This window comes from Sturnira hondurensis, unplaced genomic scaffold (assembly GCF_014824575.4).
Source record: "Sturnira hondurensis isolate 20B ecotype Veracruz unplaced genomic scaffold, ASM1482457v3 Scaffold0006413, whole genome shotgun sequence".
NCBI lineage: Eukaryota > Metazoa > Chordata > Mammalia > Chiroptera > Phyllostomidae > Sturnira > Sturnira hondurensis.
In genome coordinates, this window is record NW_028079044.1 from 54723652 (window position 1) to 54751552 (window position 27901).

Here is a 27901-nt window from a genome sequence, read left to right on the forward strand (position 1 = left end):
CATGAGTGCCGTTCTTCCCGATAAGTGGGCCTAAAAGATAAAGAAAAACACCCCAAAACACCTCGCACTGGCCTCACAGGTGAGCAGGTGACAGCGGATTCCAGCCTCTGGAATCCGCATGGGCCGCCAAGTCCCCATGACCCTGCCCCTTGGCCACGCTCCTNAGGGGTGCCGAGCGGGCCTCCACGTCCTGGGGGGGGTCAACCTCCATGCCCTGGGGGGTCAGCCTGTGTCTAGGCTGTCGGTCTCAGGGGCCCGTTTCCCAGGCCACGTGGCCCCTCACTGGGAGCCGCCCCCCACTTTCCAAAAGAGCAGTGTCAGCCACCAGCCCGTGCACATGGCTCCTCTGGGCAAGTCCAGAACCCCTTCCACGGCTGTTCAAAACGCCACCGGCATGTTCCCTGCTCTCCTGGCGGAAGAGAAAGCTGGCACTGCCCAGCGCCCACTGTCCCAGGCTGCGCCCTTGGTCCCAGGGGGCCCACTGCGCAGGGCCAGTTGAAGGACAGGGGCGGGAGGGCCTGCTCTGGCCTCTGGGCCCACAGAGGCCGTGGCGTGGACGCACATGAGTGCCGTTCTTCCCGATAAGTGGGCCTAAAAGATAAAGAAAAACACCCCAAAACACCTCGCACTGGCCTCACAGGTGAGCAGGTGACAGCGGATTCCAGCCTCTGGAATCCGCATGGGCCGCCAAGTCCCCATGACCCTGCCCCTTGGCCACGCTCCTGAGAGCCCTTTGGCCAGCGTGGCCCGAGGACAGTCACGGGAGCCCCCAGCACCGCCCCCCTGCCATACTGTGGCTGGCAGGCACGCAGTGACAGAAAGACTCCTGTGACTTCAACACGGCCCTTTCCCTTAGAACCCTGAAAACACCCCAAATGCCTGCCGTGGACGACACGGTGGTGGGAGGCGCGCTCTCGCGTCAGCAGCTAAGGGGGTGGCGGGGTGAAGCGGGAACCTGCCGGAGTTCCGGTCCCCCACAGATCAGGTCCCCACCAGCTGCCCAGTGGAGAGTCTGGGGTGGATCCCACAGCCGTCTGCCTGCATCCAAGGCCCCTTTGTTCTCACAGCGCCGCTCGCCCCTGGCCCCAGCAGCTTTCCTGCCGGGTGACCACACTACCTCGGACAATGGGAGCCACACAAAGGCCCCATACCCTGCCCCTGGAGCTCGGGCAGTCCTGAAATAGCAGGAAGCCTCACGCACTGGATGCCAGAGCGGGGTGGACAAACAGGCTGACTAGCAGTGAGGGCAGCGACCTCAGGCACGTGCCCTGGGGCTGCCGGGGCACATCGTGGTTGACACCAAGACCCACCCCCAGAACTGTTCCACAGAGGCCTCAGGCTGACCCACGTGAGGCTGGTGAGGAGCCAGCATCGCCCAGGAGGCCCAGTCTCCCTGGATCTCCCGGCCAGAACACAGATGGCGAGCGTCTCATCACACCTTCTCACAAGCAGGGGACGCGCCCAAGGGGACCGGCGAGATGGAGACCCTGCAGGCCTAGGGGCCGCCGCCATTCTTAACAGATAAAACAGAATGTGGGGATGCGAAAGCCCGAGAGCCCCGACTCGAAACAACCAACCAACCAACCACATGCGTGCGCACGGGCGTACACACACACACACACACACACACACACACACACGAGGATTGGGAAGGTGGGGCCTTGGTGGGATACCAGATGGCACTACCACGTTAAATTTTTAGATGCAATATCATTGTTATTTTTGGGATTTCGTTAAATATGGATGACCTAAAACATAAAGCCACACAGCGGAAAACAAGTATTTAGTTGAAAGCAACAAGGTCCATCTCTCGTTGACTCTGAGAAAAGCCTCATTACCAGCTTCACAGGCGGTTTCTGTGTCCGAGGCAAAAGCTCTGCTGAGTGTTCGTCACGGATGTATTCAGGTGCGGGGAGACCCCTGATGTCCCCGGGCCCAGCAGCCCCTTCCTCCTTCCGCTCCTTCCCTGCACACGTGTGCTCAGGTTCACGCCGTCTGTGCTCACACGCGTCGTGGGGACGGCCGCCCACACCCAGCTGCCCGCTGTGCTGCGGGCAGACAAGGCCCAGACCAGCATCCTCCACTCCCAGCACGTGAGGCTTCCGAGACCTCGACCCCCTGTCTAAGCCCAGACCTTCCCACTGCCCCCCGACACCCTGCAGCAAACGCCAGGGCGGCAAACACACGCCTCCCCTTCCCGTGTCTCTGGCTTCAGGCACGCCTCCCACAGCTGGCAGGCGGCTCCCCCAAACTCGACCCATCAAAACCCGTCACCCTTCAAAGTCCCAGTTGAATGACCTCCCCCCGCCCACCACCACCGGGCAAGCTGCCGAGGCCGGGCCGTGGGCTCCAAGCCACACCAACACCTCGACCTGCAGCTCCCCTGCCTCCAGGGCGAGCCCAGAACTCAGCACCCCATCTCCACCCCTGGAGGCTCAAAGCCGGGGGACCGCCCACGAGGAGTATGGCAAGGGCACGTGAAGGGGCCGCCTGGGGCAGGAGGGGCGCCAACCCAAAGCGCACGGCAGGGGGTCCTGAGCTTACTCGGACCCGTGCCCGCACCACAAGTGTCCCACAGGAGGAGGGGTCCCCCGGCAGATCCCGGTTCTGGTTGAGGCTCCCTCCCCACACACCACACAGGTCACACACACTGTCACCTCTCCAGGCTGGCAAAACCTGCGTCAGGGGTCGGGGGAGGCCGCGCTCGGAGGGGACACGCCTCTGGAGGCGCCCCCAGCCTGAGTCTGCCAACTCTGGTCCCCAGGCCAGTGCTCTGCCCCGGGTCCTCTCCTGGCTCCTGTTCCCAGGCAGAGACCCGTCAGGGTTAAGCCTGGACGTGGGTGACGGCCAGCACGTGGACTCCGCTGTCCTCCGTCAGGCCCCCACCCAGATCCAGCCGGCTGTGGGCGGGGCACCCAGGTCACAAGACAGCCCACAGGGCTGCAGGCGCCAGGGTCCCTGGAGACACAGAACTGGAGGTGGAGGGAGGAAGGGGAGCCAGACAGTGACCGGCTGATTTGTGAGGACCTGGCTCACACGGCCGCGGAGGCCAGCAAGTCCAGGCCTGCAGGCCCGCCTGTACCGGAGCCTGAAGGCAGGGTTCTCTGGCTCAGCGGGCCGTCCTTCTCTTATCCGTCCACAGGCTGTGGGAAGGCCCACCTGCACTGCCGGCTGTCATCGCTTCACTCAAAGGTGACGGCTTTTCACATGAATCTCACCCAGAAAACGCGGTCACAGAAACCTCTAGAATCACATTTGACCCAAAACCCGGGTGCTGTGGCCTAGCCAAGGGGACACATCAAATCCGCCGTCATAGGCACCAGGCATGCTGGGACGCAGGCCAGCCGGCTCAACAGACGCTCCGGTGTGAGCAGAACAGTTAACCGAGGCAGCTGCGGCAGAGCCCGGAGTCCAGAGGACTGAACGGGCAAACCATGTTCGCCCACTGGGCACACGTTCCTCCAGGGCTTGGCCTCGGGAGGCCAAGTCACAGCCGGCCCAGGCACTGGCTCCGGGCTCCACCAAGCACGTGTTTGGTTCTGCTCATTGTTCTTCTAAAGGCCTCCAGTGAGGCTATGAGTGTGATCACCTCCACTGGGGAAACGGGTCATAAAACAGAAGCAACAAACACTGACACCAGATAGTTAACTGTCTGGCCCAGAGGCCCCGGCGTCCCTGGCCTCGGAGCTTGCGGCCCACCCAGGCCCTCCATTTCCAGGAGGGGAGGACAGGTGACCCGGCGTGGTGGTGGGTGAGAAACACTGTTCAAGTGCTGAGTGAGACTTTCTCACCATCGGAAAGGGTCCCAGGATGAGGGCAGATGGTAAACGAAGGAGCTGACTAGGATGTGCTGGGCGGACGTCTGCTGTGGGGGCCTCTCTGCACGGCCACACCTGCAGTTCCGGGCCGGGCGCCGGAGGGCTCTTCCAAGCGCTGACTGCACGGTCAGCCCACGGTGGGTCTCCAAGGGGCAGGGAGAGTCCCCGAGGCAGTGCCCACTGTGTGCGGTGGCTGGAGAGACATCACTGCCCTCCGTCTCTGCTGAGGGACATGGGTGCTGTGTGGCCAGAGCGTGGGGAGAAAGCCTCGCCAACAGGAAAGGATGAGGACTCTGGGCCTCGAAGCCGGTGCATCCCGAGTGTGGGAGAGAAGAGGCACGGGTCTTTGGGAAGAACACCCCTTTACCCCGCCCTGGAGCCGGTGTCCACCCAACTCCTGGGCAGCGCAGAGGGCGGGAAGCTGCGGGGACGGGGAGGGGTCCAGACACAGGCGCGCTGTGGCCACGTCCCACTGACACGCCCAGCGTGCCTCTCAGCTCAGCCTCTCCGGCCCTGAGCACCTGCCCTGAGCACCTGGTGGCTCAGACTGCAGGGCAGTGGCACCAGCGTGACACACGTCACAGGGGCCCTGTGATGAGGGAGGGAGAGACAGCAAGAGGGCAGGCGGGCAGACCGAAGGCTGGATGGGTGGGGAGATGAGAGGGTAGAAGGACAGAGTGGTGGAGGGTGCAGGGGAGGGTGGGTGTGGGACACACGGATTTGTGGGTGGGTGGAAGAATGGGTGGGTGAGAAATGGGTGGGTGGTGATGGATAAGAGGCAGATGGGTAGACGGGCGGATAACTGAGTAGACACATGGGTAAGCGGGTGAAAGGCAGGACAGACGGATGGACAAATGGGTGGGTGGGTGGAGTGGGTGGTGACGGCACTCAGAGTGGATGGGTGGACAATGGGTGACGCAGGCACTGACTGAAGAAAACTAAACAACGAACAACAGGCAGAAGCAAGCAAACGCTGGAGATGAGTATTTGGCTTCCTACTACCATGCCAACACAAACATCTGCGTGTCTGAATCAGTAACAGTGGTGACTAAGTGTATCCACTTTAATTGCTGTTTTCAAAAGTTAAGGGACTGCTCAGCTGGTCACAGAGTTTTAGAAACACTGTTTCACTGCGGAAAGCCCCGACCTCCCGGGAGGAAGCCCTGCGGAGGCAGAACTTCGCCGAGAAGACTCCGCTGCAGAAACTCCTCCGCCTGGCCCGCCCCCCCAAACCACCGCCTGCCACCCACGCCCACGCACGGGGCTGCCACGGCTGCTTTCTGCTCGGAAAGAGGAAACTCACATCTCAGCGTGTGATCGTGGGCGAAACACCTCCCCTCCCGCCGACGGTGCCCGGGGCCCACTCATTAGAGCAGCACTGGGGGTCCGGTGCGCTGTTCTCAAGGGCCCCCCGCCCGGCCCGACAGTGTCTTGGCCCAGGTGGGGCAGGGAGGGGACATGCAGGTGTGTCCTGAACACCTGGGTTCGGTCCGAGAGGGAAACGGTGTGTTTACAAGACAAGGCGCCTGTTTCCTGTTGACCCCAAGGACGGACACTGGACCGCAGATGGGCACAGAGCGGGGAACGGCAGCGCCCAGAGCCACAGGTGGCCCCTCAGCCTCCGGGGCTCTCCGTCCACAGTCCCTGGCTGAGCAAGGAACCTGCCCCTCCCGGGCTCCTCCTCACAGCCCTCGTTCCCATCCGTCCGTCCTTCCATCCATCAGTATGCAAGATTCAACAGTTAGAACGACAGCGTTCATCCTCACAGCAGCGACAGCACCAGCCTCCACCCGTCCTTGGAACTCCCGCACAGACGGGCCATCGCGCGGCTTCGAGGGGCCGGCACCCGCACACGGCCCCTGTCGGAGAGCCGTGCAGGCTGACCACCCAGTCCCACAGGCTCCGACATGGTCCCCATGAGGCCAGCACAGTCCAGGACAGTCCCCGTCACACGCCAGGACGTCGTGTGCACGCAGGTCTGGAAAGGCACCCTGGGGTGCCCCCCCCCCAACAGGATCTGGAGGCCCCGCTCCCAGCAGCAGGGAAAAGCGGACTGAGACCTGCCCCAGGGGAGGACTCGGTCACGTGGACACTCAGTGCCAGACCAGTGGATGTTCTGCAGCAACGACCTCGACGGGGTGGGACCCTCAAGGCCACCTAGGCCTGCGGCCACCATGCGCTGCCCAGCTTTGAGTCGGGACCATGGTGCATGAGGCAGAAGGGGAACAGATGACGATGGAACACCAGTGTGTGACAGATGGACAGGGAGCCGAGGGAGAGATGGCGGGAGACGGATGATCGAGGAACGTGCCGGAAACCAGCAGGGACGGAGGCCCACGAACGTGCACCGGGAGAGGGCAGGCAGGCGCCGATCAGCACGGCGTCCGACTCGAAGGCGAGGACCAGGCAGCGGCCCGTGGGCCAGAGCACGCCCTTAACTGCGCACGGTGCCCACCCTGGCGGTTTCCCCTGAGGACAAGGATGTTTATCCGAGTTGTCCCACTGTCCCACCGTGAGTAAGGACATCGTAAAATCGGGAGAGGAGGGCAGGGTGAAGTGGGGGAGAGGGCAGGCGCGTCACTGTCCTCGACTGCAGCTCCTGGGGTGACGCCACTCCGGCAGCCCCCAGCGGGGCCCACAGGGGGCCCACGCAGGCTCTCAGGAGCCCATCCTGAAGCTGCCGGCAGTGGCCTCAGACATCCTGCTGGCCCCTGTTCCTGGCGGCTGCAACTCACACTGAGGACGGAGGTCCCTCCAGGTCCCTGCCGCGGACCCCTCACCACTTCGTGGGTCACTCCTGGAACCTCCTGGGACCTACAGACCGAGTCGGCCCCACGCCCCAGATCAAGTCTCAGCTCAGTGACAGACTCACAGGATTCAGGGCTGTGGCTGTGGTCGGGACCGCAGGCAGCAGGGCTGCCCGGCACAGTGGTAAACTGACCGCCTTACTCCGCGAATAACAAAACTCTCCTCATTAGGAGAGGGAGCATTTCCACACGCAGTAGGAGCCGAACTGAGCCGTCCTGGGGGACGCAGGGACAGTGGGCTCAGTGGCGGGGCCCTGGGTGCGAACCCAAGGCAGGTCGAGCGCAGGGACAACGATGGGCCCAGCAGGAGCAGCCGAAAGCTCCCTCACAGCTGTCGGCTATCGCAGAGCCCCTGCCTGCAGGCGGGACAGGCGCCCCAGCCCCAGGCCCCAGGAGTGCAGTTTGGAGCGAGCGCTGAGGCTGCTCAGGCTCACTCCGCACCCCCCCCACCCCCCCGCGGACCAGGGTGACAGAGACAGGGTCCCTGAGCCACGACATGGGCTCAGCAGACGCTTCCTCCCAGAGCCGAAGGCCCTCTCAGCTCCCGGGCTCCGCTTCTGTGGCCAGCAGGTGGCCACAGGCTGCGTTCTCTCCTCAGCTCCAGCCGTGCCAGGCCCGGCCCCCGGCCCCAGTGACAGGTGCCCCACACGGCCCCGGCTGGGCCCTGGGGAGCTGCAACCCCCCGACCGTGCGGCCCTCTCTCCGGCCGCCACCGCCGACCTTCCCCCACCGGGAGCAGCAGGGTGAAGGGCCCCGGATTTCCTTCCAATCCCGGCTCGGCCACAGGGACCCACTTTGTTCTCATCGCTACTTACTGTTCACCAAACTTCACTGCAGTAGAAGTAAAGGAGCTTTTAAAAATTACCCCCCAAAAGCAAGTGGGGGTTATCACCTTCAAACACGGTGGGCTAAGTTTCTCTCTCGTCGGGAACAACCAAGAAGCAGCAACAGGTGTGAAGCCGCGCTCGCCGAGACCCCTCGGCCAGCAGCGCCCACCGCCCCTGAGACTGAGGGCCAGTGGGGTGACCACTCCGCTGCCCCGGGCACTGCCCGAGGGGACGCTGTGCACCTGGGGACACCGAGGCAGCCAGGACTGGTGGCTCCCAGCTCTGTGTGTCCAGTGGAGCCCTGACCCGGAGGCCAGTGGAATCCACAGCAGAAGAGAGGAAACGGCAAAGATCGGAGCAGAAGCAACAACACAAAAGAGCAACAAAAGAAAGGACCAGCTACCCCCAAACCTGGGTTTTGTGAAGATCAATACAGTGGATCAGCCAGTCGGCAGACGCAAGAGAGAAGACACATCCTTCTCACTTCAGGGACTGAGCGACATCAGCCAGGCCTCTGGCACCGCAAGCAGCGACCTCTGAGGCATCCCAGCAGCCTCGGACGGACAGACTCCCAGAGACAGACCACCGGCGCTTGCTCAGGGTCTGAGGCTCCGCAGGGCAGCCCACACTCAGTCACTGGAGAAGCCGAAACCACAGTTTAATTTCTTCCCTGGGGCCCTGGCCGGGTAGCTAGGTGGGTTGGAGCATTGTCCTGACACACCAAGGTTGTGGGTTCGATCCCGGGTCAGGGCATGTGCAAGAAGCAACAACAGATGAATGGGTGAGACAACAAATTGATCTCTCTCTCTCTCTAAGATCAATCAATTAAAAACATTTTTTTAAATTGCTTTCCACAAAGGCAGCCCCAAGCCCAGGGGGCATTGCTGGGAAGTCCTAGCCAACACTTGGGGAGAAACTAAAACCAGCCGAACTCACTTTTCCAAAACCTGCTCCCCCACTCAAGCCGCCAATTTGCCAAAACCAAAGACACCCCAGAGAAGGAGAACAGCGACCCACCCTGGTGAGCAGAGGCACCGACATCCCAGGGCCAGGACCGCCGGGCAGGGTGGGGGCTCAGTGCTAGGACAGGCGGAGGCACCACTGAGAACAGGCACCAAAAGCCAACACCCACCCAGGCCACCAAGAGGCTCCGAGATGCAGAGGGAGGGCCCAGCCCGCGGCCACCAGGGCGGCGACGCAGCCACGGAGCACTCCAAGGGCTCCTGTCCATCCTCCACGTGTCAACTCCGGGGGGGGGGGGGGGGAGTCAGATCACGAATCAGCCACCACCAAGTCCTAAGGGGAGTCCCTCGGGAGGACCCGGAGCTGGGGACACACGGAGGGCGGTCCCACGGTCCTTCACCCTCGGCCTTTGGGTGAGTTACTGGGGGGTGGGGCAGAGCCTCCCATTTCTCTCCCTTTCAGGGCACTGAGCACTCGGGGAGAGGAAGTGTCTGGAATAAACTGATCGGCCAGTTATGGGCCAGCTGACCCCACGCCAGGGCCCAGGGCCAGGAAAGGGACCCCACGAACCCGCTGCCTGCCCACTGATTTGCTCAGCTGCCGAGACTCGGGCTCGGGGGGGCCGTTGGGTCGAGCCCCTCTTCGCCTTCACTGCTGTCTATGGCATCGGACCGGAAACCAGCGACGGGGCGGAAGACGGTTCCCGTCTTTCAACATCGACTTCAAAGAAAGACTTTCAGCTTCGGCGACATGATCGCACAACACCCGCGACTCAGAGAGAGCTCAGTGGCCGCAACAACGGCCCTGGCACTGGGACAGCTCGGCGACAGGACTTCAAATGCCACAGGAGCATCCGGTTGCCACAGACACGGTGCCAGGCGGGGCCGGGGCGCAGCACGCTGAGCTGGGGACCTGCCAGCATGTCAGGACCCCGCGGGGCGCCTGGCCCACACAGAGGAGTCAGGGTGCCCTGAGTCAGCGCCCAGGATTCAGTTCAGTCAGGTTCAACGGCTTTTAAACTGCATTTACCACAAAAGGCATTCTCAAGTGCACCTCATCTTCTCGGGTGCCCCCAGGTGCCTCAATCAGCCTGCTCGGCACAGCCGGACTGTGGCCCGGGACGCCAGAGAAGTCCCCTGTGCAGCCAGGGGGAGACGGGACGCAGATCCCCTGCCACCAGCCCCAGTTCCTGGCTGTGGACTGTGGTGGGGGGAGCCCGTGGTCCCCCACGTTCCCACCGGCATCTGGCTCGGCTCTTCCTGTGGTCAGAGGCGCCCAGGCAGTGCAAACAGGGCAGCCCCCACCCAGCTGCTGGGACACAGCGCCGGGCGTGGGTGACGGCCACCCCTCACCCAGTTTCAGACCGAGGACGTCAGCACAGGGCCTGGGAACCGTCCGGGCTGACGTCCACACTGTTGGATCTTGTCCAACCTGCCCAGCGTCCACTTTGTGTTACTGAATGTCCTGTTTTCCCCTGCAGGTCCCGAACTCTGCCTGTCTGCGGCCACAGAGAGGGGCCATCGGGTCCCCGGCCTGGTGGGTGAGACCCGCACCCCGAGCAGGGATGGAAGGACGGACAGCTGTCCGTTCGGCCCCAGGAGCTGCGCCTGTGCACTGAGACTCCCTCCCTCACCGGCTGCTGCGCTGCCCCCCCCCCCCCCGGAGGAGAGAGGACAACTGCTCGCCCTCACTCTGCAGGGAAACTGAGTTACAGAGCTGTGCGGAGAAGGAAGTGAGTGACACATCCAAAGCACGGGACGGCGGGGGCGGGCAGGCTCGGGGCGGGGTGGGGGGGGGCCAGCAGGGGGCAGAGCGGCTCTGACTCAGAGCTGTGGGCACTGCAGCTCCTCCCTGTTGTAGCCGTTTCCTCGACTCCCTGAAAATGCCAAGGAGGGAGGGGGAGGGGCCCACCTGGGCCACGCAGAGTTCCTCCCCCCAGATACACGCTGGGTGGGTCGCAGGTGGTCCAGGGAGGCACACAGCCCCGGGGGGCCCCGGACCCCCCAGGAGGCGGGCCGCCCACCTGCTGCTGGCCCCGAGCAGTGGGAGCCGTGGGTGCCGCCTCTCGCTTTGTGAAAATAAAGTACAGTCCCGCCTTACCCACGGGGACACGTCCTGCCGAAACTGCCAGCGGGACCAAACCCTGTATCCACCAAGCCTCCCCCCACGTGCAGCTACGATCGAGTTCAAGTTACAGGTCAGGTGCAATGGGAGGTTAACGACAACTGAGAACAAAGCCCAACAATGATGACAAGATGGTGGAGACCATGGAATGATAGTTCTCTGTGGAAACACCTTGCACGGTGCTCTGCCCCCGGAAGGAGGCCCTTCCCAGCTTCCCATCACTGCCAGCCTCGCCGAGAATGTGCCCCAGGGACTATCCTCAGCCAGGGGAACAGGTGACCTGAACACACGCCCTGCCCCACGGGACAGCTGATCGGACCATGGGCCAGCTGCTGGGTGACGGAGGGGAGCGGAGAGAGGATGAGTCAGGCCCCAGGGGGAGAGCGCCGGACAGAGGCAGAGTTCAGCAGCAGCCTGCAATTCAAAACTTAACAACTGTTTACTTCTGGAATTTTCCATTGCATGTTTCTGGACTGCAGCCAACCGTGTGACTGAGGCTGGCGGTCGCCGGGACCAGGGGAAGCCCGATGTGGGTGAGTGGGGGCGACAGCCCCGGCACCTGCCCACTTTAAACTGCGCTGAGGGTGCTTTGCAAAGGCACTCGAGCTGTGAAAACACATATTCTGGCTTCGTCACAACAGGGAATTTAAAGTAACGCAGGAATTCATTTTACTGGAGCCAGAGGCTCCAACTTCCGGACCTCGAGCATCCTGCCGATACCAGGGATGCAGGCGGCCTTGACATCCACTGACCTTGAACGTCAGCACCTGGAGCAGAGGCCCCCTCGGGGAGTGGGGAGGGCCCCCCAGCACGTGGCCCCCCCAGGGCCTCACCCCAGGGGTACGTTTCTAGCCCGACCCCTCTGGGCAAAGGGCAGGGGCGGGAACCAGGTTTGGGGTGTGAGCTCCAGTGGAGGCGGGGGAACAGGGGAAGCTGGGCTTCAGGGGAGACCGGGCCTTCCGCCCGTGTGGACAGGGGCCTGCTGAGGGCACCCGGTCACCCTGAGGTGCCTCGGCTGCTCACCCCCCTGCCCCATTGCAGGCCGCCACTCCGTGGGCCCCGCCTGGCCAGGGGTTCCATGAGGTGGGAACCAGAACAGGGCACAGCTGCAAACACTCGGGAGCTGATCGGAAAACGGGGGTGTGGGAGCAGCTGCCTGCCAGGCGGACGATGGCCGGCGGGGACCTGTGCCGCGTCCACACGGTGCTGGGCCAGTCCAGGACTGCTCGGCAGTCCCTTCCCAGGCCGCCTGCCCAGGCCCCTCCAGCGCCAGGGGCCTCTGGCACTCGAGCGGCAGTCTGGGATGAGCCAACAGCTGCGGGCTGACCTGCACCAAGGGGCAGTGGAAAGTGGAATCCCAGGACCTCAGAGGGGGCTGCAGGGAACAGAAAGGGGCTGGGAAGAGGGCCATGGAGGCCGAGGGGCAGGACCCTGAGGAAGGCAGGAGGGGCCCAGTGAAACGGTCCTTTGATACCAGCTTTTGGCTGCACGGGGACAAAACTCTTCTGCAGTGAAGAACCCAGCACTGGAGGGGATCAGGTGCTGCAGAGGCCTGGGGGCGGCAGGGGGCGGCAGGGGGGGCGCCCTGCAAAGCCGGGGCCTGAGCATCCCTCCTGCTGCCGTGCCACTGGCCTGCACTGAGGTCACAGGGAACCCGAGTCACAGTGGTCACAGAGCAGCATTTTGGGGAGCCCGACCTTTGATCCAGACACCACGCCACCAGGCCGGACCGGACGGAGCACACTCTGCCACCCCTGGGCACGAGTCCGGTCTGTCCCTTGGTCCCGATTCAGTCTCGTGGACTGGGGTGGGCAGGGGGACGTGGAAGCAAAGGGGTGAAGCAGTGGCTGTGTGGCCTTACTGACTTGGGGCCAAGTTCCCAATGTCTACCCATCAACTTTTAATGAGTCAGTAACAGCCCCGAGAGCAGAGACCCGGGGAAAAGCTGAACACGGGTATTTCTGCATGAGTGGAGTTTATAAATCGACTGTGTCCTGGCAAGCAGACTGGGCCTCAGGGGTTATACCAACATGACCGCCCCCCCTACCCCACCCCCTACTTCCCTGGGGTGCACCCCACTGGGCTATCTCCTGCCCAAACCTCCCGCCCATCACCACTACCTCCCCACTTGGCCCTGGGTCCCCTCCCCCAGGGACCTGGGGCCTTTCCTCCCCTGAACCGGGTTTGCACAGCTGAGAGACATGACCAGGGTGCCTCCGCCGGCTGGTCTGCTGGGTTTTGGGCCGCTCTGCCTGGCACGCAGACTGGATGGCTGCTGCCAGCTCTCCAGAAACCCCCGAAGGCAGGAACCAGCGCTTTCTGGAAAGCCGGCCCACCCTCGACTACTCTACCCGGTGCCGTGGCCAGATGCAAAAACGGGTGCAGGGTCCCAGCAGTTCCCAGTGACTCGCTCAAGAATTAAACGGTCCGCGCCCATGAAACCGCACTCCGTGTCCGCTCCGGTGCTAGACCAGGACGACTCTCCGACCCAGGGCTGGTTCCCCGCTGAGGACGCCCGCCCACCCGGGGACCCCGAAGGCCGGGGTGGCTGGGAGCAGGGTCTGTGCCTGCACTTTGTCTGAAAAGTAGGCGCGCTGACCGCCCACTTCCTGAATAGTTTGCTCAAATTTTTACAACTTCTGCAGGTCCTGCGGCGGAGCCAAAAGCGCTCGTTCAGCCAAGAGAAGTGGAAACTATTTTTGGCATCCAGGAGGGCAGCCGCAGGGCGCGGATTGCAGCGGCGCCTAAAGCGCTCGCCTGCATTAACTCTGAGCGCATTCCACGTCCAAGTCCTTCCGCACATCTCGGGGCCCCGGGCACCCGCGTTCGGGCACGGGATGCAGCCTCTGAGGTACGCGAGGTCCGGGGTCCGGGGCCCGCGGAGAGGGGCGATCGTAACTTTCCGCGGACGGCGGCGCCCGGGATCCCCGAAGTTTGGCCCACCCGTGATCGCGGCGCCGGGCTGGAGTGCGGGTGACGCGCTCGGCGGAAAACTCGCTGGGACCCTGGCTGCGCAAACCCCAAAGACCAGCCCAGCCCTATGGCCCCTCCTGGTGCCTCGGCCGCCAGGCGCGATCCGGGCGCTGGGAGAGACCAAGAAACCACGCGCCCCGCGGGGCCGGGACAGGGGGTTCTGGGCACCGCGGGCGGATGTAGGAACAGGGGCGGGGGACCTCCGGGACTTGGGATCCCCAAGCTCGTTCCGGGAGAAGGTGGAGAGGGGGGCGCAGAGCGGGAGTAGGGGGAGGAGCAGGGAGAAGAGCGGGAGAAGCGAAAGAAAGGGGGGCGGAGGCGGGCAGCGAGCGTGCGGGGGACAGGCCGCCTGGAGTGGGGTTTTCCCCGGCTGCTTCCGACGACTTCCCTGGCCAGCCCGGGACTCCGAGCTGCGAACAAAGGCTGCTCCGGAGGCCGCGCTCTGCGCTCCGGTCCGCCTTCCGCGCCCCGGGTGGTGCGGACAAAAGCCTGCGGGCCCCGCCCGGCCCCCGGATTCCCTCCCCACGGCCCCCGCGCCCGCGCACTCACAGAATGGAGGTCTGCGGCGCCACGGCGGGCACGGCCTCCAGGAGCAGATGCATGCAGCGCACGGTGCTGCGGAAGCAGAGGCAGCGGCTCGGGCAACCGGCGCCCGGCCTTTGGGCCACCGCGACCAGCGACCCCCAGCCGTAGCACAGCAGCAGCGCCAGCAGGCAGGAGCGCGCGGGGCGCACAGCCATGGCCACGGCGCGCGTGGACGCTCGGACACCCCGACCACCGCGGAGGCCCCGGCGCGTCCCCGGCCGGGTCCGGACTGCGCCCGCCCGCCCTCCCGCGGCCCACGTCCCAGCTGTGCGGGGGGCGGGGGGCGCCAGCTGTGCACATGCGCGCGGCTCCTCCCTTCCCGGCCCCCCCTCCCCAAGGGCAGGGGCGGGGCGAAGACCTCCGGCCTCGGCGTCCGCCCACCGCGCCCCCTCCCCGCTGCCTAGCTGCCGGGGGCCGCGGAGACAAGGGGGCCGCGGTTTCAGTCCCGGAGCTGCGCCCAGGAGCTGGGGCCTGGGCTTCCCCCGTGTGCGCGGCGTTTTCATTGTTTTGTGAAACAGTTTCACAGCGCTCACTCGGTTCCAGGCCCCGTTCCAATCTGCTGCTTTTTTTCCTCTGTCTTTCTGGCTCTCCCCGCGCGCGCACCCGGAGACAGAGGCCGTGGGGCGCCCTCCGGGGACCCGAGGCCTGCTCACCGCCCACCCGCTGCCCCCAGGGCCCTGCTGGGTGCCGCGCTGGCCAGGCGATCGCCCCGCGCCCCGTGGTCCCTCCCCTCTGGACTCGCAGGAGCAGGGCCTCGGCCGCCGTGGTGGCATCTGTGTGACGCCGCAGCATCGTCCAGCAGGAGCTGCGGGACGAGGGGAGACGCTGATCGGAAATGAGCTTTTGTCCCCACCGACGTCGCCAGTCTAAGCGGGGGCGCCCCGACGCCCCAGTCCCGGGGGCCCCGCCTCTTCCGACCGCCTGTCCCGTTGGCTTCGGAGTCCTCGGCGGGGCTGCGGCTCGCGGCCGCTCACTCGAGGCATTTGCAGATAAGATTACCACTGATTAACTGCAGTCCGCGGCTTTGGGTAACGCAGGCCGCCCTGCGTCCTGGGGGTGGGTTCCAGCCTATCAGTTTGAGGTCTTAGCGTGAAAACTGAGGTTTCTCCAGGGAATTCTGCCGGAAGCCTGCTCGCGCTTCTGCTCCGCTGGCCTGCCCAGGGCTCAGGCCGGACGCCACCTTTGCACAGGCGGGTTCCTTAAAACCCACATGGCTGTCCCCCCGCCTGCCTCCCTTCCTCCCTTCCTCCCTTCCTCCCTTCCTCCCTCCCTCCCTCCCTCCCTTCCTTCCTTCCTTCCTTCCTTCCTTCCTTCCTTCCTTCCTTCCTTCCCTCCCGCACACCCATTTACCCTCCACCGCCCCCCCCAATACTATGGTGACCGCTGTCTGTCCGAAGGCCCCGGCTGGCACACAGCCACGTGCGGGCGCCTGACCGGCGGCCCTTGGGGGCCGCTCCGAGGGTGATTTGGGCCCAAAGACTCCGCACTCGGCGGGGCGGCCTCCTCGGAGCCGAGCGCGCTCCCCGCGTCTTTGTTCCCGGCTGCGCGCGCCTGCCCCCTGGAGGCCGCGCCGGGAATCGGCCCAGGGCCCAGCGCCGCCGCCATCCGAACGCCCGGGCCGCCGTCGTGGGGCGCCCCCCGCGCCGCCGCTCCCCGCGCGGATGACGCTCCGGAGCCGAGAGTCCGAGCGACGCTCTCAGGGGCCTGCGCCCCTCGGGGAGGGCGGCGGGGGGGAGGGCCTCGCTCGGTCCGAGGCGCAGACGGGGTCCCGCGCGCCCTGCGCACACGGGCAGGGACCCCCAGGCCTTCGCGGGGCTGCAGGGGCCGCACCCGGACAGGCGCGCAGCTCTGCGCCTCCGGCACAGCCCCGGGACGCGGGGGTGGTCGGCCGCCCTCCCGGGGCTGAGCAGGTCGGCGGTCGGCTGCAGAGTTTCCCCGGCTCGGCCGGCGCCCTCGGCCCTCGTCGCTCCGGCTCCGCGTCCGTCGGCGTCACGAGTGCCCGCTGCCCCGGAAGCGTGGCCCGTGCCTCCCGCTACCTCTTCGCAGTGTCTGACGGCACGTGTCCCCCTGTCCGTCTCCCCGCTCGACTGAACACCCTGCAAGGACTGAGACGGAAGACACCATGGGCCCTGGGACACAGCCAGGCGGGGCGGCAGCCTCACCAAGTCTGGGGCCCTGTCCCGCCTCTGGGCCTCAGTTTCCCCACCCGCACCAGGAGGGGGCAGCTCCCACTTGCCGGCTGTTGCCAATCTGGTGCCCATTTCTCTGCCTCTGAGGTCTATGGTCAGGAACGCACTTCTGTTGAACGATAAAAAAAAAAAAACCTCAGCTGGGTAGTTCCTTGTCCCAAGCCTTCCCCCGTGTCCCAGTCAGCCCCCAGATCGGCTGTGACACTGTGTCGCCCGAGTGTGTTGCACGGAAGCCTTGTGCGCGGTCCAGAGTCAAGGTGGGTGGAAACTTGCCTAGTGTTGCAAAGGCCTGTGGGCACTTTAAGACTGGTCTTCTCAGAACTTTGGGTACTCTGCTTGTTGACGTTCCACAGGTGACGTCACTGTCACCTCGAGAAATGTGAGGTGAGTGGTCGCTGCACGGAGGAGAAAGTCCCTATCTTTTCTCTGGACCTTGGTATCTCTGCCTTCGCCAGCTTGGGTCCCAATGACAGAGCACCCCAGCAGGGCATGAAGCCCCAGACACTCGAAGGGCCCCTGAGGCTCGAAGCCCAGGATCAGGTGCCAGCCGGTCCCGTGTCCAGTGCGGGCAGCTTCCCCACGTGCAGACGCGTGTCCTCCTGGGCGGGTGTGGGGCAGGAGGGAGGGAGCCTGCGTTCCCTGCCTCAGTGATGAGGGTACTAATCCCTCCTGGGGCCTCCCCCCCCATCCCCTCCCCGAAGCTGTCCCCTTGGGGGCTGGAGTTCACGCTACCCCTCAGTGACGCCCAGGGGGAGATGTAACACATTCCCTTGCACACTCGGAGAGTGTGCAGGCCAGGGGCGTTCCTAAGGGTGGCTGGCCAGGCACTGCCACCTCCACGTCTCTTGGACTGGATGTCACACTGGGGGACAGTGTCACGTGGGGCCTTTGCAACCTTCCCTTTGCCGAGGCCCACGTTTCTGAGCCACCTTCGTGCTGATCAATGTGTTCGAAGAACATCACACAGAAAAATGAGGTGGAAAGGCCGCAGCGCGGGCTTCGATTCCCCGAGCGTGAATGGGCGTGACGTTCCCAACTGACCCAGCAGGAGGACGCCCCTTGGAGCGGCCTGCACCAACAGCTCAGTCCCTACTGGCAGGCCCACCGTGGACCCCCGGCCCTTGTCAAAGGCCCCGCTTGCTGGAAATGCATGTTTTCAGAGAAGTGAACTTGTACGCAGTGGAATTTAACAGAGAGTAAAAAGTCAAAATTTGGAAATGATAGACCTTCCCTTAAATAAGATGTAAACAAAGTTTCTGAATCCATGTACGTTTGGCATCTAGCAGCCGCAATATTTACGATATGACCGAATCTCAGACTTTGTGCCGAATCTCAGACTTTGTGCCGAATCTCAGACTTTGTACTGAATCTCAGACTTTGTGCCGAATCTCAGATTTTGTGCCGAAACGTCAGCTCCAAGTGGTACAGCGCTTGAGGAGCGCGCCTGTTTTAAAACGACGCGAAGCTGCCAACTGTCCCGCACACTGGTGTTTGCTGATTTTCCTTTTAACACCTTTCCTCAGGGTGACCGGTCATGTTTTAGAAACTATAGTTCAAAAAAACCCCCAGTAACCCTTGGTTTACGAAGGAAATGCCCCACCTTCTGCTTTTTAGACATTGTAACCGAAAAGGTTAATTTGAGAATCACACCCACCGCTCCTGTTAAGGTAGCTCAGCTGCAGCTGTGGGCGGTCACGGGGCCGAGGCCCCGCCGCTCCCCCGGACGGGCTCCGGTGCCCACGGTGGTTCCGGCTGCTTTGCTTCCTCCTGCCCTCCTGACTGAGTGCAGGTCGGATGAACCCTGGACCCTCCCCCCCAGGTCCCTGACTCATGGCCCAGGTGTCCCTGAGCTTGTGTGACCCAACCTGGTGATGAACCTCAGCTTCTCCCTTGGTCCTCGACTGCCTTCTGTCACAGGCCCAGCCCGGAGTCTAGGAGGACAGAGGGAAGGTCCCCTCCCCTACCACAGCCACGGCCTCACTGACCTGCGATCCCGGGTCCCAGGAAACACCTCGCCTGGGTCCTCGGAGAGGACTGTGCTCGCCACCCTGACCCGCCTCCTGGGCCAGGTGGACACCAGGTGCGCAGCCCAGCTCCTTAGGGAGGTCATTCCCGCCGGGGAGGCAGGGGCAGCGTCCGGCAGGGGCAGCCGGGTGTCCCTGTTGCGCCTGCACTTATCAGGGCGGGATTTGGTGTTTGTCCCGCCTTTCCGTTGTGTTCAGAGACTGTGCCCTACACTTCAGTGACCGAGGGCTTTTTCGGGTATCATGTGATTGAAACATGAAGACGAGGGGGGGAGAGTGCCTTTCCCCTTGTGCATGTTGGCGATGGCTGGAGCCCAGCGCCCCCCCCCCCCCCCCCCCCCCCCCCCCCGGGCGGGGCGNCCCCCCCCCCCCCCCCCCGGCTGGGCTCTGCTGAGGGGCTGGGAGAGGCCTCCCTGCTCACGGCATTTTTGTTTGGTGGGGCTGACACAAGCGTTCTGCCCGCTGGGACCCGGGAGGCTCCCTGGGGGGGTGGGGCCTTGGGGAGGGACATCGTCTCCCCTCCCACTGGTGGGGGGGGCGGGGGGCGCCAGGTGGAGCCACCAGGAGCTGGTGGCAGCCTTCACCATACAGCGTGGCCCTGCCCCTCCGCCCCCGCCCTGTGACCTCTGTCGAGTCTGCCTGGATACTGGGGACACCCCGACGTGGACCGTGGGCATCCCTGGAGGCAACGGCACGCCCCTTTGCCCGTTTCTGCGCCTCCACCTCGCTCCCACCCTCACCCAAACCCGGAGACGTCTGCTTTCTAATCGGGCTTCCCAGTTACTCCCTCCTCTTCCTTCTTTCCTGGGGAGGAGCTCGACTTCCTTGGAGCCAGTCGCTGTCCCCAGCTCCCCGCTTCGCAGCTCACCGGGGACCCAGGGCGCTGTGACAGATGCCCGTGTTCCCCTGCACACACACACACACACACACACACACTCACACACTCACACCCCCCCACACTCACACCCACACTCACACCCCCACCCCCCACACACCCACACACTCACACACCCCACACACACTCACACCCACACTCACACCCCACCCCACACCCACACACGCACTCACACTCACACACACTCACACCCCCACCCCACACACACCCACACATGCACTCACACACTCACACACACACACTCACCCCCCACACACTCACACCCACACTCACACCCCCCCCCACACCCACACACGCACTCACACTCACACACACTCACACCCCCACCCCACACACACCCACACATGCACTCACACACTCACACACACACACTCACCCCCCACACACTCACACCCACACTCACACCCCCCCACACACACACACTCACACACTCACACCCCCACACACTCACACTCACACCCCCACCCACACTCACACACACGCACTCACACACACACACACCCCACACACTCACACACCCCACACACTCACACCCACACTCACACCCCCCCACACTCACACCCACACTCACACCCCCCCACACACACACACTCACACACACACTCACATGGGTGGGGGGGTCAAGTGGGGTTGTCAGCAACCACCGGTGGGCTGCTTCCCGGGGTTTCTAGTCCTGTCCCCTGTATGGGTCGGCCATTGTTCTGCAGGCTGTCATTGACAGGTCTTTGTGACCACCAGGAAGGCACACCAGTCACACCACAAAGCTCCACAAGTGCACGCATCACTGGGGGTTTCATCGTCCCTCCATCGAGGGCCCTCTGGGTTGTGTTTCCTTATCACTGTACAGTCACTCTTGGTATTTAGGATAGACTTCTGGGATGACGGGGTTAAAACTGAAATCACGTAATAGTTTTGACATCTTGGCTACGCTGCATTGTGAAATGTTGACTGATTCTCAGCCACGCTGCTCCTGGGGGAAAGTGTGCCCTGTGGTAAGCGAGTCGGCACGCCTGGGTCGCGGACAAGCGCCGCCGCCGGGCCAGCACCTGCTCTATCTACTGCGTTTGTTCCGGAGGCGAAGCTTCGCGCCCGCCCTCTGGAGCTGAGGCGGGAGCCTAAGGGTCCCCCCGCCCCCCGCCGTGAGCCTTGCTCAGGCTGAGCAGGCGCTTGGAGGGGCCCGGGCAGCCTGGCCGTGGAGCGAGCGGGGCCCTGGGAGTGCATTTGGGACTTAACAGAGGTCACGGGGCCTCCCCCTCAGGTTTGGTATTTGGGGCATCGTCTCTGGACTGGAGCTTTCCAGGAGTTTTAAAGGCTGACCTTCACCAACATAAATGACAAGAAAGGCGTATCTGAAGGATAACTTAAGTTTTAGGGGTGCCCTTCTGGGGGTGCCCAGGCAGCTCGTGGGTGTGAGACGCGGAGGTCTGTCGAGGCCCAACCGTCAGGAGGAGGCATGAACCAAGCTGACCCTGGGACGGCCAGACAGGTCCCCCACGTCCTGGGAGAGAGGGAGGTGGGGGAGCTGCTCAGGACGAAGGAGCAGGGATAAGGGACACGTGTGACGACCACAGCAGCCTGGGATCCTTGACGAACCAGGTCAGGGGAGACTCGTGCCGGCACTCTCGGGCCCCCCGGGTGCTTCAGGTATGGGCATGGGTCACAGCGCCGCGCCACTCCTGTGTGAGGAGGGTCGTGGCTGCTCAGCTGAGTGTCCCTGGTCCGGGGAGGGACCTGCAGGTTGACTTGACGTGTCCCCGCGGGGCAGGCAGGAGCCCTTTCCAGACAAGCGAGGGGCAGCGAAGCCACAGAGCTCTGCTTAGCAGCCTTGGTGGGGCGGGGGGTGGGGGAGAGGCCTGACCCCTCCCCTGGCCCCCACAGGGGACGTCCCCGGGCCAGGCAGCTGTGCTGGCCGGTACTCGAGGGAAGATGGGGACCCCGGTGAGAGACCCACCGTGCTACAGATGTGGCAACACCGTTTTATTTAGAGTAAGATGTGTTAACATCCAGCATGACAAAATTTGTACAAAGTTCACAATTTAAAAATGATGTATCACTGCAACCGTGATCCGACACATTTATAGCAAAATTAAAGTGCGAACAAACCCATGCCGTGTCGTACAAAAATAAATCAAACTTCAGTTCCACAGAGAGCACAATAAATATTTATACAAAATTCTGTCTTAATAAATGATTGCTTAAATTAACTTAGAAATGAATATGAACAGTGAGTTGTAATAAGTAAACTCTGATGACTCACGAGAATTCCTTAGGAAAGGTCGGCATTTCTAGCATGAGACACTTTGGGGACCCTATGTAACAGTCACAGACGCTTCGACTGGGTGTCGTTACCGACGGTAGATGAACAGCCGGATTGTGCTTGAATCCTCTCCACTGTACACAGGCGAGAACGAGAAGAACCCAAACCGAGACGACCTATCACTCTACTGGAAGTATTACTCTATCGGCAAAGAAGCTGCGGACAGGACGGGGGATGCATACGCCGGGGTGGGCAGCGGCCGGGCCGGCCCAGGGGTGGCGGCAGGTGCCGAGCACCTGGCTTCAGCTCTCGAAGGCAATTCTGAGCACGGCAGCTACAACTACTCGCTAGCAGACAGCGGGTGCCCCCCAGGGCCGGCCGCCGGGCCCAGGGGGGGACATCGTCTTTCCCAGCTCGGGTCAGAGTCCTTGCGGAGAACGGAGCGTTTGTACAGGGAGCTGTATAAAGTGCCGCGGGGGTGTACGTACATTTATACACACGGGTACCGAGGTGGAGCGCGGGGTCAGAGTGTCCGCCGGGTCGGCCCGGTCCCCGCCGCGCGTCTTCGGGTCAGCTGCGAGGGCCCCTCCACTGCTCCGGGCCAGCGTCGCACGGCTCTGACGCAGCAATTGCACAGGTCCGCACGGGTACTTAGGACAAGGCGAGTGCAAACAGTCGACTGGCACGTTGTGGGGACAATGACCCTGTAAGTCCTGTTCTGCTAAAAATATTTTTTTATTTTTACAAAACCCATCTTTTTTTTCATAACAAAATTTTAAAGTACTTTTGTACTTCCTGCATAACATCAAGACATGGAAGGAAGCGATGCTACAACATGTGCAGAGTCAACACCAGAGAACACGACACGTCCTAGGGGCTATGGGGGGGCAGGCGGCGGTCGCAGCGCACAGCGAGTGCGGTTGCGCCAAACGGTCCGTCTCCGCGGGTGGACAGGTCTAGGGTGGTCTCGAGTACAGGAAAGTGCTGAAGTACGCTAATGACTCTCAAACTCGGACTGCGTTCGTTTCAGAACAGCACACGACAACTCTACAAGGCTGAGCAAACGCTCTGGGGTCCACGGTCTCCAGTGACAGGGGCAGAGGTCGTGGCGGGGGAGCTCTGGGTGGGACCCACCGAGCCCCGGCCCGGGCTGGGCGGGGGCGGGAGGCACCGCACGGCCCGGCTGTGCCGCTGGATCCAGCTGGGAACTCAGTCCAGTGACTCGCAGGCTCGAAAACCGCTTCCTTCTAGGCCCCGAGTGTGAACCGGTAATGACAGCAGCTGGATGGGGTGGATGGGGGCGGGGGGGGGGCAAACACCCAAATGACCTCGGAGATCGAATGAAAGCGCACGGGGTCTGTGGACAAGCCGTGTCGCAATGAGGGACAGTCCAGGGGCCAGGACACTCTCGGGGAGTCAGAGAAGGTTGTTGCCGAGTGAACACAGACAAGGCAATCTTCGCGGCGTCCGCCTCTCCCGAGCCCCTCTCTGACTGGCGTCCCCAGGGCCACGCCGCGCACTGCTCAGGAGCTAATTTAAAAGTGCTGTGAAAGCCGCTTTGAATCTTCTGCCAAGTTCCCATGGCTTGATGTTGTCTTACAATAAATTACTTATTTCTTACAGTTAATCCATATGCCATTTCCTTGGAATGCAAAAAACCTCATTTATTGCCCCCACCATCCACCATCCTCCTAAAACAGACAAACAAAAAAATCACATAATATTTCCAAGCATTGTTCAAAAATAAAGCATTTTTGCAACCAATTCTTGCTATGAAACAATATGCACACAAAATGTATTTCTTAAATTCCATAAAATCCTCCAACATGAGGCGAAATGGTAATGTCTACAAGTGGCTGCGGCCACCTCGGGGTCATTCAAAGCTGTTTTTCTTATTGTCCATTTCAGTTCGAAATACTAAAACATGTATCACTAAAGCATTAAAAAGAATTTACACTCTACTGACTTTGACCAGCTCACCTCTTCAGAAATATATACCCCAGTGTGCACGCGGTGGCGGCTCTAGACAGTACATGGGACATCGCACTATGTCAGCTCGTGTGAAACGTACAAAATGTGAATGTATTCAAAACTATTCTGCAGGTGCTATCTTCAAAGCAAGACATAAAATCATTGTGAAGTCTTGGGAGCATGACACTGTTCCAACAGAAACAGAGACAGGACAGTTTCTGGGAGGTCACAGCAGCGAGACACAGAGGCGTCCTGTTTAAGAGGTTCCGTCACTATGGTCACTACAGCAGCTGTTCAGACCTGAATTCCTCTCACAGCCTGCTTTATATTTTCCAGTAGGGCTTTATTTTCTGGGCTCTGATAACGATCTTGATTTGTATACATGTCCGTCAAAGTAGTCACGTATGCATCAAAATTTTGTTCATTGATTGGGTCCTACGAGATATTAAATAGTAGTTCATACACAACTTTTACTTTCTCAACAGCGTATTCACATCAGCACAACACAGCACCACCTGTAAAGACCGCCTCGGAGCGGCCTCCGCCTACAGGGCCCCTGACGGCCCGCCGGCCGGGGAGGTGGCCGCAGCGGGCCCGGTGGCCCTGCGCAGCGCCCCGTGCAGGCCCCGTGCAGGCCCCGCGCTGGCGGCTCAGTCACTCACCATGTGCGGCAGCTGGATGTTGGCCAGGCTGTGGATCAGGGACTGGCTCAGGTTGGCCAGCTCGTGCAGGAGCGACTCGTTCTGCTGCTCGATGACCTTGTTCTCCTCCTCGATGGTCTTCAGGTTGGTCTCCATCGTGGTGATCTGCAACACAGGCAGACGTGGGTGGCCGCCCCCGGGCACGTGGGCACGTGCGCTCTGGCCTGGGCGGCTGTCTGGTGACGCAAACAAGAACCTTCGTGCTTAAACGAGGCGTTTCAGAGTTGGGACCTGGTCACTTGAAGGGCTCGGCAGTCCTGCTTTTGATCCCTTCCCCTCAGAAACGTGGTGACTCGGGGGACAGAGCCACCGGTCTCTCTGAGTGGGCTCGCGAGCTGGGGTGGGCTGGCCCCCGCGCTCAGTTTCCTGCAAGCCCTCTGTCTCTGGGGACGGACCACCCGGGACAGCTGCTTCCTCTGGCTCCTGCTTTCTCTGCCGATTTCACGGGCGGTAGTGTAGTGCTGACTCTCTGCTCCTCCTTTTTCAGCCTGAATCTAATTCTGCCCCGGACGAGCCCTCCAGTACCAGAGTGTCTGAGGCATGTCCCTTGGCCCTGCAGCGGGCACTGGTCTGGGTGCACCCCATCAGGTCGAGGCCCCGCTCCTCCCTGGCTGGCTCCTGCCTCCTCTGAAGTCGGGGGTGGTGCCCCGCCGCACAGACAGCCAGCACTCCCAGGCAGGACCAGCCGCCCATGGGCTGACAGATAGGCTTGTGAGGGTGGGGGAGGGTGGCCCAGCAAAGCTCACAGAACACCATGCTCAGGCAAGCCATCCTCCTCTGGGCAGATGCCGAGTGGGCCACGCCCTCCCCCACCTGTGCCCGCAGACCACCCGCTGCTTTGCACACACCCACAGGCTAAGCCTGTGCTGGGGGCTGTCGGGGGCATCCCCGCAGCACTGTAGGAAGGAAGCCCAGCTCCCCAGAACCATACCCAGCTCTCCCCAAGTCTTGACCACGCAGTGCCCAGAATGAGCCCCGGTTTCGAAAACGGTGTCCCTGCCCATCTGCGCATGGTGGGGAAGCCCTGGGGACGGGTGGCCAGGAAAGGGGGCCAAGGGCGCTCCCAGCTGCAGCTGCACCTGCACCAGACCCTTCGGGCCAGCCTGGGGTCAAGGCTCCAGAGGTCAGCCCGGCAGCTTGTGGCCTCATGGGTACAGCCTGGTGCTCATGCAGGGCAGGGGGAGCAGGGGGTTGGTGGGGATGGTGGCCCGTGCCGGTCCTGCGTCCTGAACTGTGGGCTCCTGGCACTCACCCTCTGGCCTCGGGAGGAGAAGGTGCTGACAGAGGGGACTGATGGGGACTTCCACCCCACGAGCCTAGCGAGCAGGAGGGCGGCATTTTTATCTGGCCGCTGACTTCATCCCCTCATGTCCTGGTACAGGCCGGGCAGGCCGGGTGGACCAGGCAGAGGGCGCCCACCCTCCTCAGCCCAGCTGGCTGTACTGTAGGAAGAGGGGTCAGCAGGCTGTGGCCTCTACCTCGACGCCTAGGGCCTGGGCATGTCCCTGGTCCTGTCTTAGCCTCTCCTGGGCTCCACAGGGACAGGTAGGAGGGGAGACCCCTCCAGGAGGACAGGAGCCCTGCCTTCCCTGTGATGCTGGCCTGAGGGGCCACTCTGGGGGGGCCACACATGCAGCTGGAACCCCCTGGAAGCCACTTGCTTGCCACCAGCTTCAGCTTCAGCTCAGTGCAGGGGGTCGGCTCTCTGGACCTTAGATGCCAGGCATGGAAAGTGCGTCTCAGGACACCCCCCAGGGCAAGGTCCTGCCATCCTCACCTGGCAGCTCCCTGCTGCCCACCTGCCAGCTGCCTGCCGCACAGCCCTGGCATCGGGCCTGGCACCGCGGGAACACACAGAGGCGGCCTCCGAGCTCCAAGGAGCAGTGTCCTGTCTGGAGCCCTGTGGGCGCCAGGTCAGACCAGCGAGCCCCACGCAGGCAGGAGAAGAGGGCCACGACCAGGGACCTCTGGGAATGGCCACCACACAACACAGATGCGACAGTGACCCAGTGACTGAGGGCCCCTGGGCTCCAGGGACACGGCCACCGAAGCTGCAGCAGGAGACTCAGACATGGGTGAAAAAATAAAAGAAAAATGACCAAAGCAAAAGGGAGCAACCCCCCGAGGGCCAGTCCTGCGCCCTGGTCCCCGGGCAGAGCGCAGGGGGCAGGGGCCGGGCTCCAGAACCCGTTACCTGGGTCCTGAGTTTGATCATGTCGGCCTCCATCTGTGAGTTGGACTCGTTCAGCTCCTTGATCTCCTCGTCCAGTTGCTTGATCTCCTCATCGTTCTCGATCCCTGTCGCGGCCAACGGAACGGAGGGCCTTACCTCCAGGGGCCCGGAGTTGCAGCCCCGGAGCCCTTCTTTGTTCTTTGCGTGTTTGGGGTAGGGCTTGCTGGGAAAACACCCTCGAATTTTAAAACAGTCACGTCTGTGTGTCACAATTAAGGTGCCTAAAACCACCCTGCACTGTGAGATGGACCTCCCGAGGGTGGCCGACCAGGCCCTCGGGTGGCCCTCCCCTAGGCCTGGGCATGGATGTACCTGCTGCCACCCGTGACCAGCTTGCTGGCTTAGCCCGCCCTCCCGCCCTCCTTCCTGTCCTCTCTCCTGCCCCTCTCATACATGTCCAGGCAGGGGTTCCGCCCTCGCCAAGCCTCAATTTGGGGTCGGAAAACCGTGAAAGGCATAACTGCAAACTCGATTCGGCTATGTGCTCAGGACCGGCCCCCCTGACTGACTGAAAGGAAGAGGGCGACGGGGCAGTGACAGACTTCGGGTCGGCGGTCACAAAAGGGCGTGCTGAATATCTGATCTTCGGTAATAACATAGTCCCCTCATTGTGGGTGACTGAAGGCAAGCACGGGGAGGGTGGGCCAGCGACGTGCGCCCGTCCGGCACAGGGCTGAACGCAGGCTCCCCTGGTTGTGGGCTCTGTTGCTGGCACTGGTACCCGGCCAGGGTCAGAAAGACCAGGTCCTTTCTATGACCATTTGGGACACCTGGTCTCTCAGGACTGTGTGAACTGGGGAAAGAGCACGATTCGGGTGACCTCGATGGCCCTGGGTGCCCAGGGAGACCCCTGCTCCCGGCGGCCATGTGGCACGCACAGCGGGATCCTCGAGCACACCGGTGAAGAGCGGTGAGCCTGGCGCTGACCTCTGCACCGCAGACAGAGGGGTGAGGTCCACCTGGAGTGCAGGCCTGAGACAGCCCGTGACCCGCGGAGACCAGGCGAGCAGGCCCCACGTTGCCGCCTGCACAGTGGCCGTGGGGCAGACGGTGCGGCATGTCCATCTGAGCTCCCACGTGCTGGCCCTCCCTCCCCAGAAATCAGCCTTCAATGTTATGGCAGGTTTTCGGATGAGCTGCTCTTGGCGCTGGTCAGGTCCTCCCCCCGCTGGCCGCCACCCAGAGGGGCCAGGGTGACCGTGAGCAGGAAGCCCCGGGTCCTGCTTCTGTGAGCCTTGGGCAGCCACTTCAGTCCCCATGACACGTCCCGCCAGTGGCTCAGAGGGCCTAGAGCATCAACCCCAAGTCCCTTTTCATCAAGCCCCCAAAGCCATTTGGGAGAGAACTGACGCTGTCTCAGGGTGGGCCACTGTTCCGGCCTCTTCCTCCTGCCTGAGCAGACTCTGATGGCAGCCTTCCAGAACCAGGACAGGGCACTGGCTGAGGAAGCGTGAGGACACTCAGCGCGTAGGAGGTCTGCACGTGGGAGGTGCTGGGAGTGCACTGTGAAAAGCGGAATGGGTGTGAACTCAAT

General features: G+C 62.7%; 2 protein-coding genes and 1 long non-coding RNA gene across 4 annotated transcripts in view; 1 reads left to right on the forward strand and 2 right to left on the reverse strand.

The window, feature by feature from the left end:
- The window catches only part of PXDN (peroxidasin), a 53462-nt gene extending 39093 nt beyond the window's left edge, over positions 1-14369 (reverse strand). For both annotated transcript variants that reach the window (XM_037048658.1, XM_037048657.1), the window contains exon 1: positions 14062-14369. In XM_037048658.1, the coding sequence (XP_036904553.1) occupies positions 14062-14252 (191 nt within the window). In that variant the 5' untranslated portion in view covers positions 14253-14369. The remainder of the gene's footprint in view (positions 1-14061) is intronic.
- On the forward strand, positions 9130-23084 carry LOC118988731 (uncharacterized). The gene is made up of 7 exons (XR_005066843.1): positions 9130-9417; positions 9896-10147; positions 10590-10814; positions 11019-11072; positions 11181-11379; positions 13185-13390; positions 21607-23084. It is a non-coding gene; the product is annotated as an uncharacterized LOC118988731 (long non-coding RNA).
- Positions 23076-27901, reverse strand: part of MYT1L (myelin transcription factor 1 like) — a 131089-nt gene continuing 126263 nt past the window's right edge. The window contains exons 20-22 of the mRNA XM_037048659.1: positions 26329-26432; positions 24096-24239; positions 23076-23153 (exon numbers count right to left, since the gene is read on the reverse strand). Of these exons, the coding sequence (XP_036904554.1) occupies positions 23127-23153; positions 24096-24239; positions 26329-26432 (275 nt within the window). The 3' untranslated portion in view covers positions 23076-23126. The remainder of the gene's footprint in view (positions 23154-24095; positions 24240-26328; positions 26433-27901) is intronic.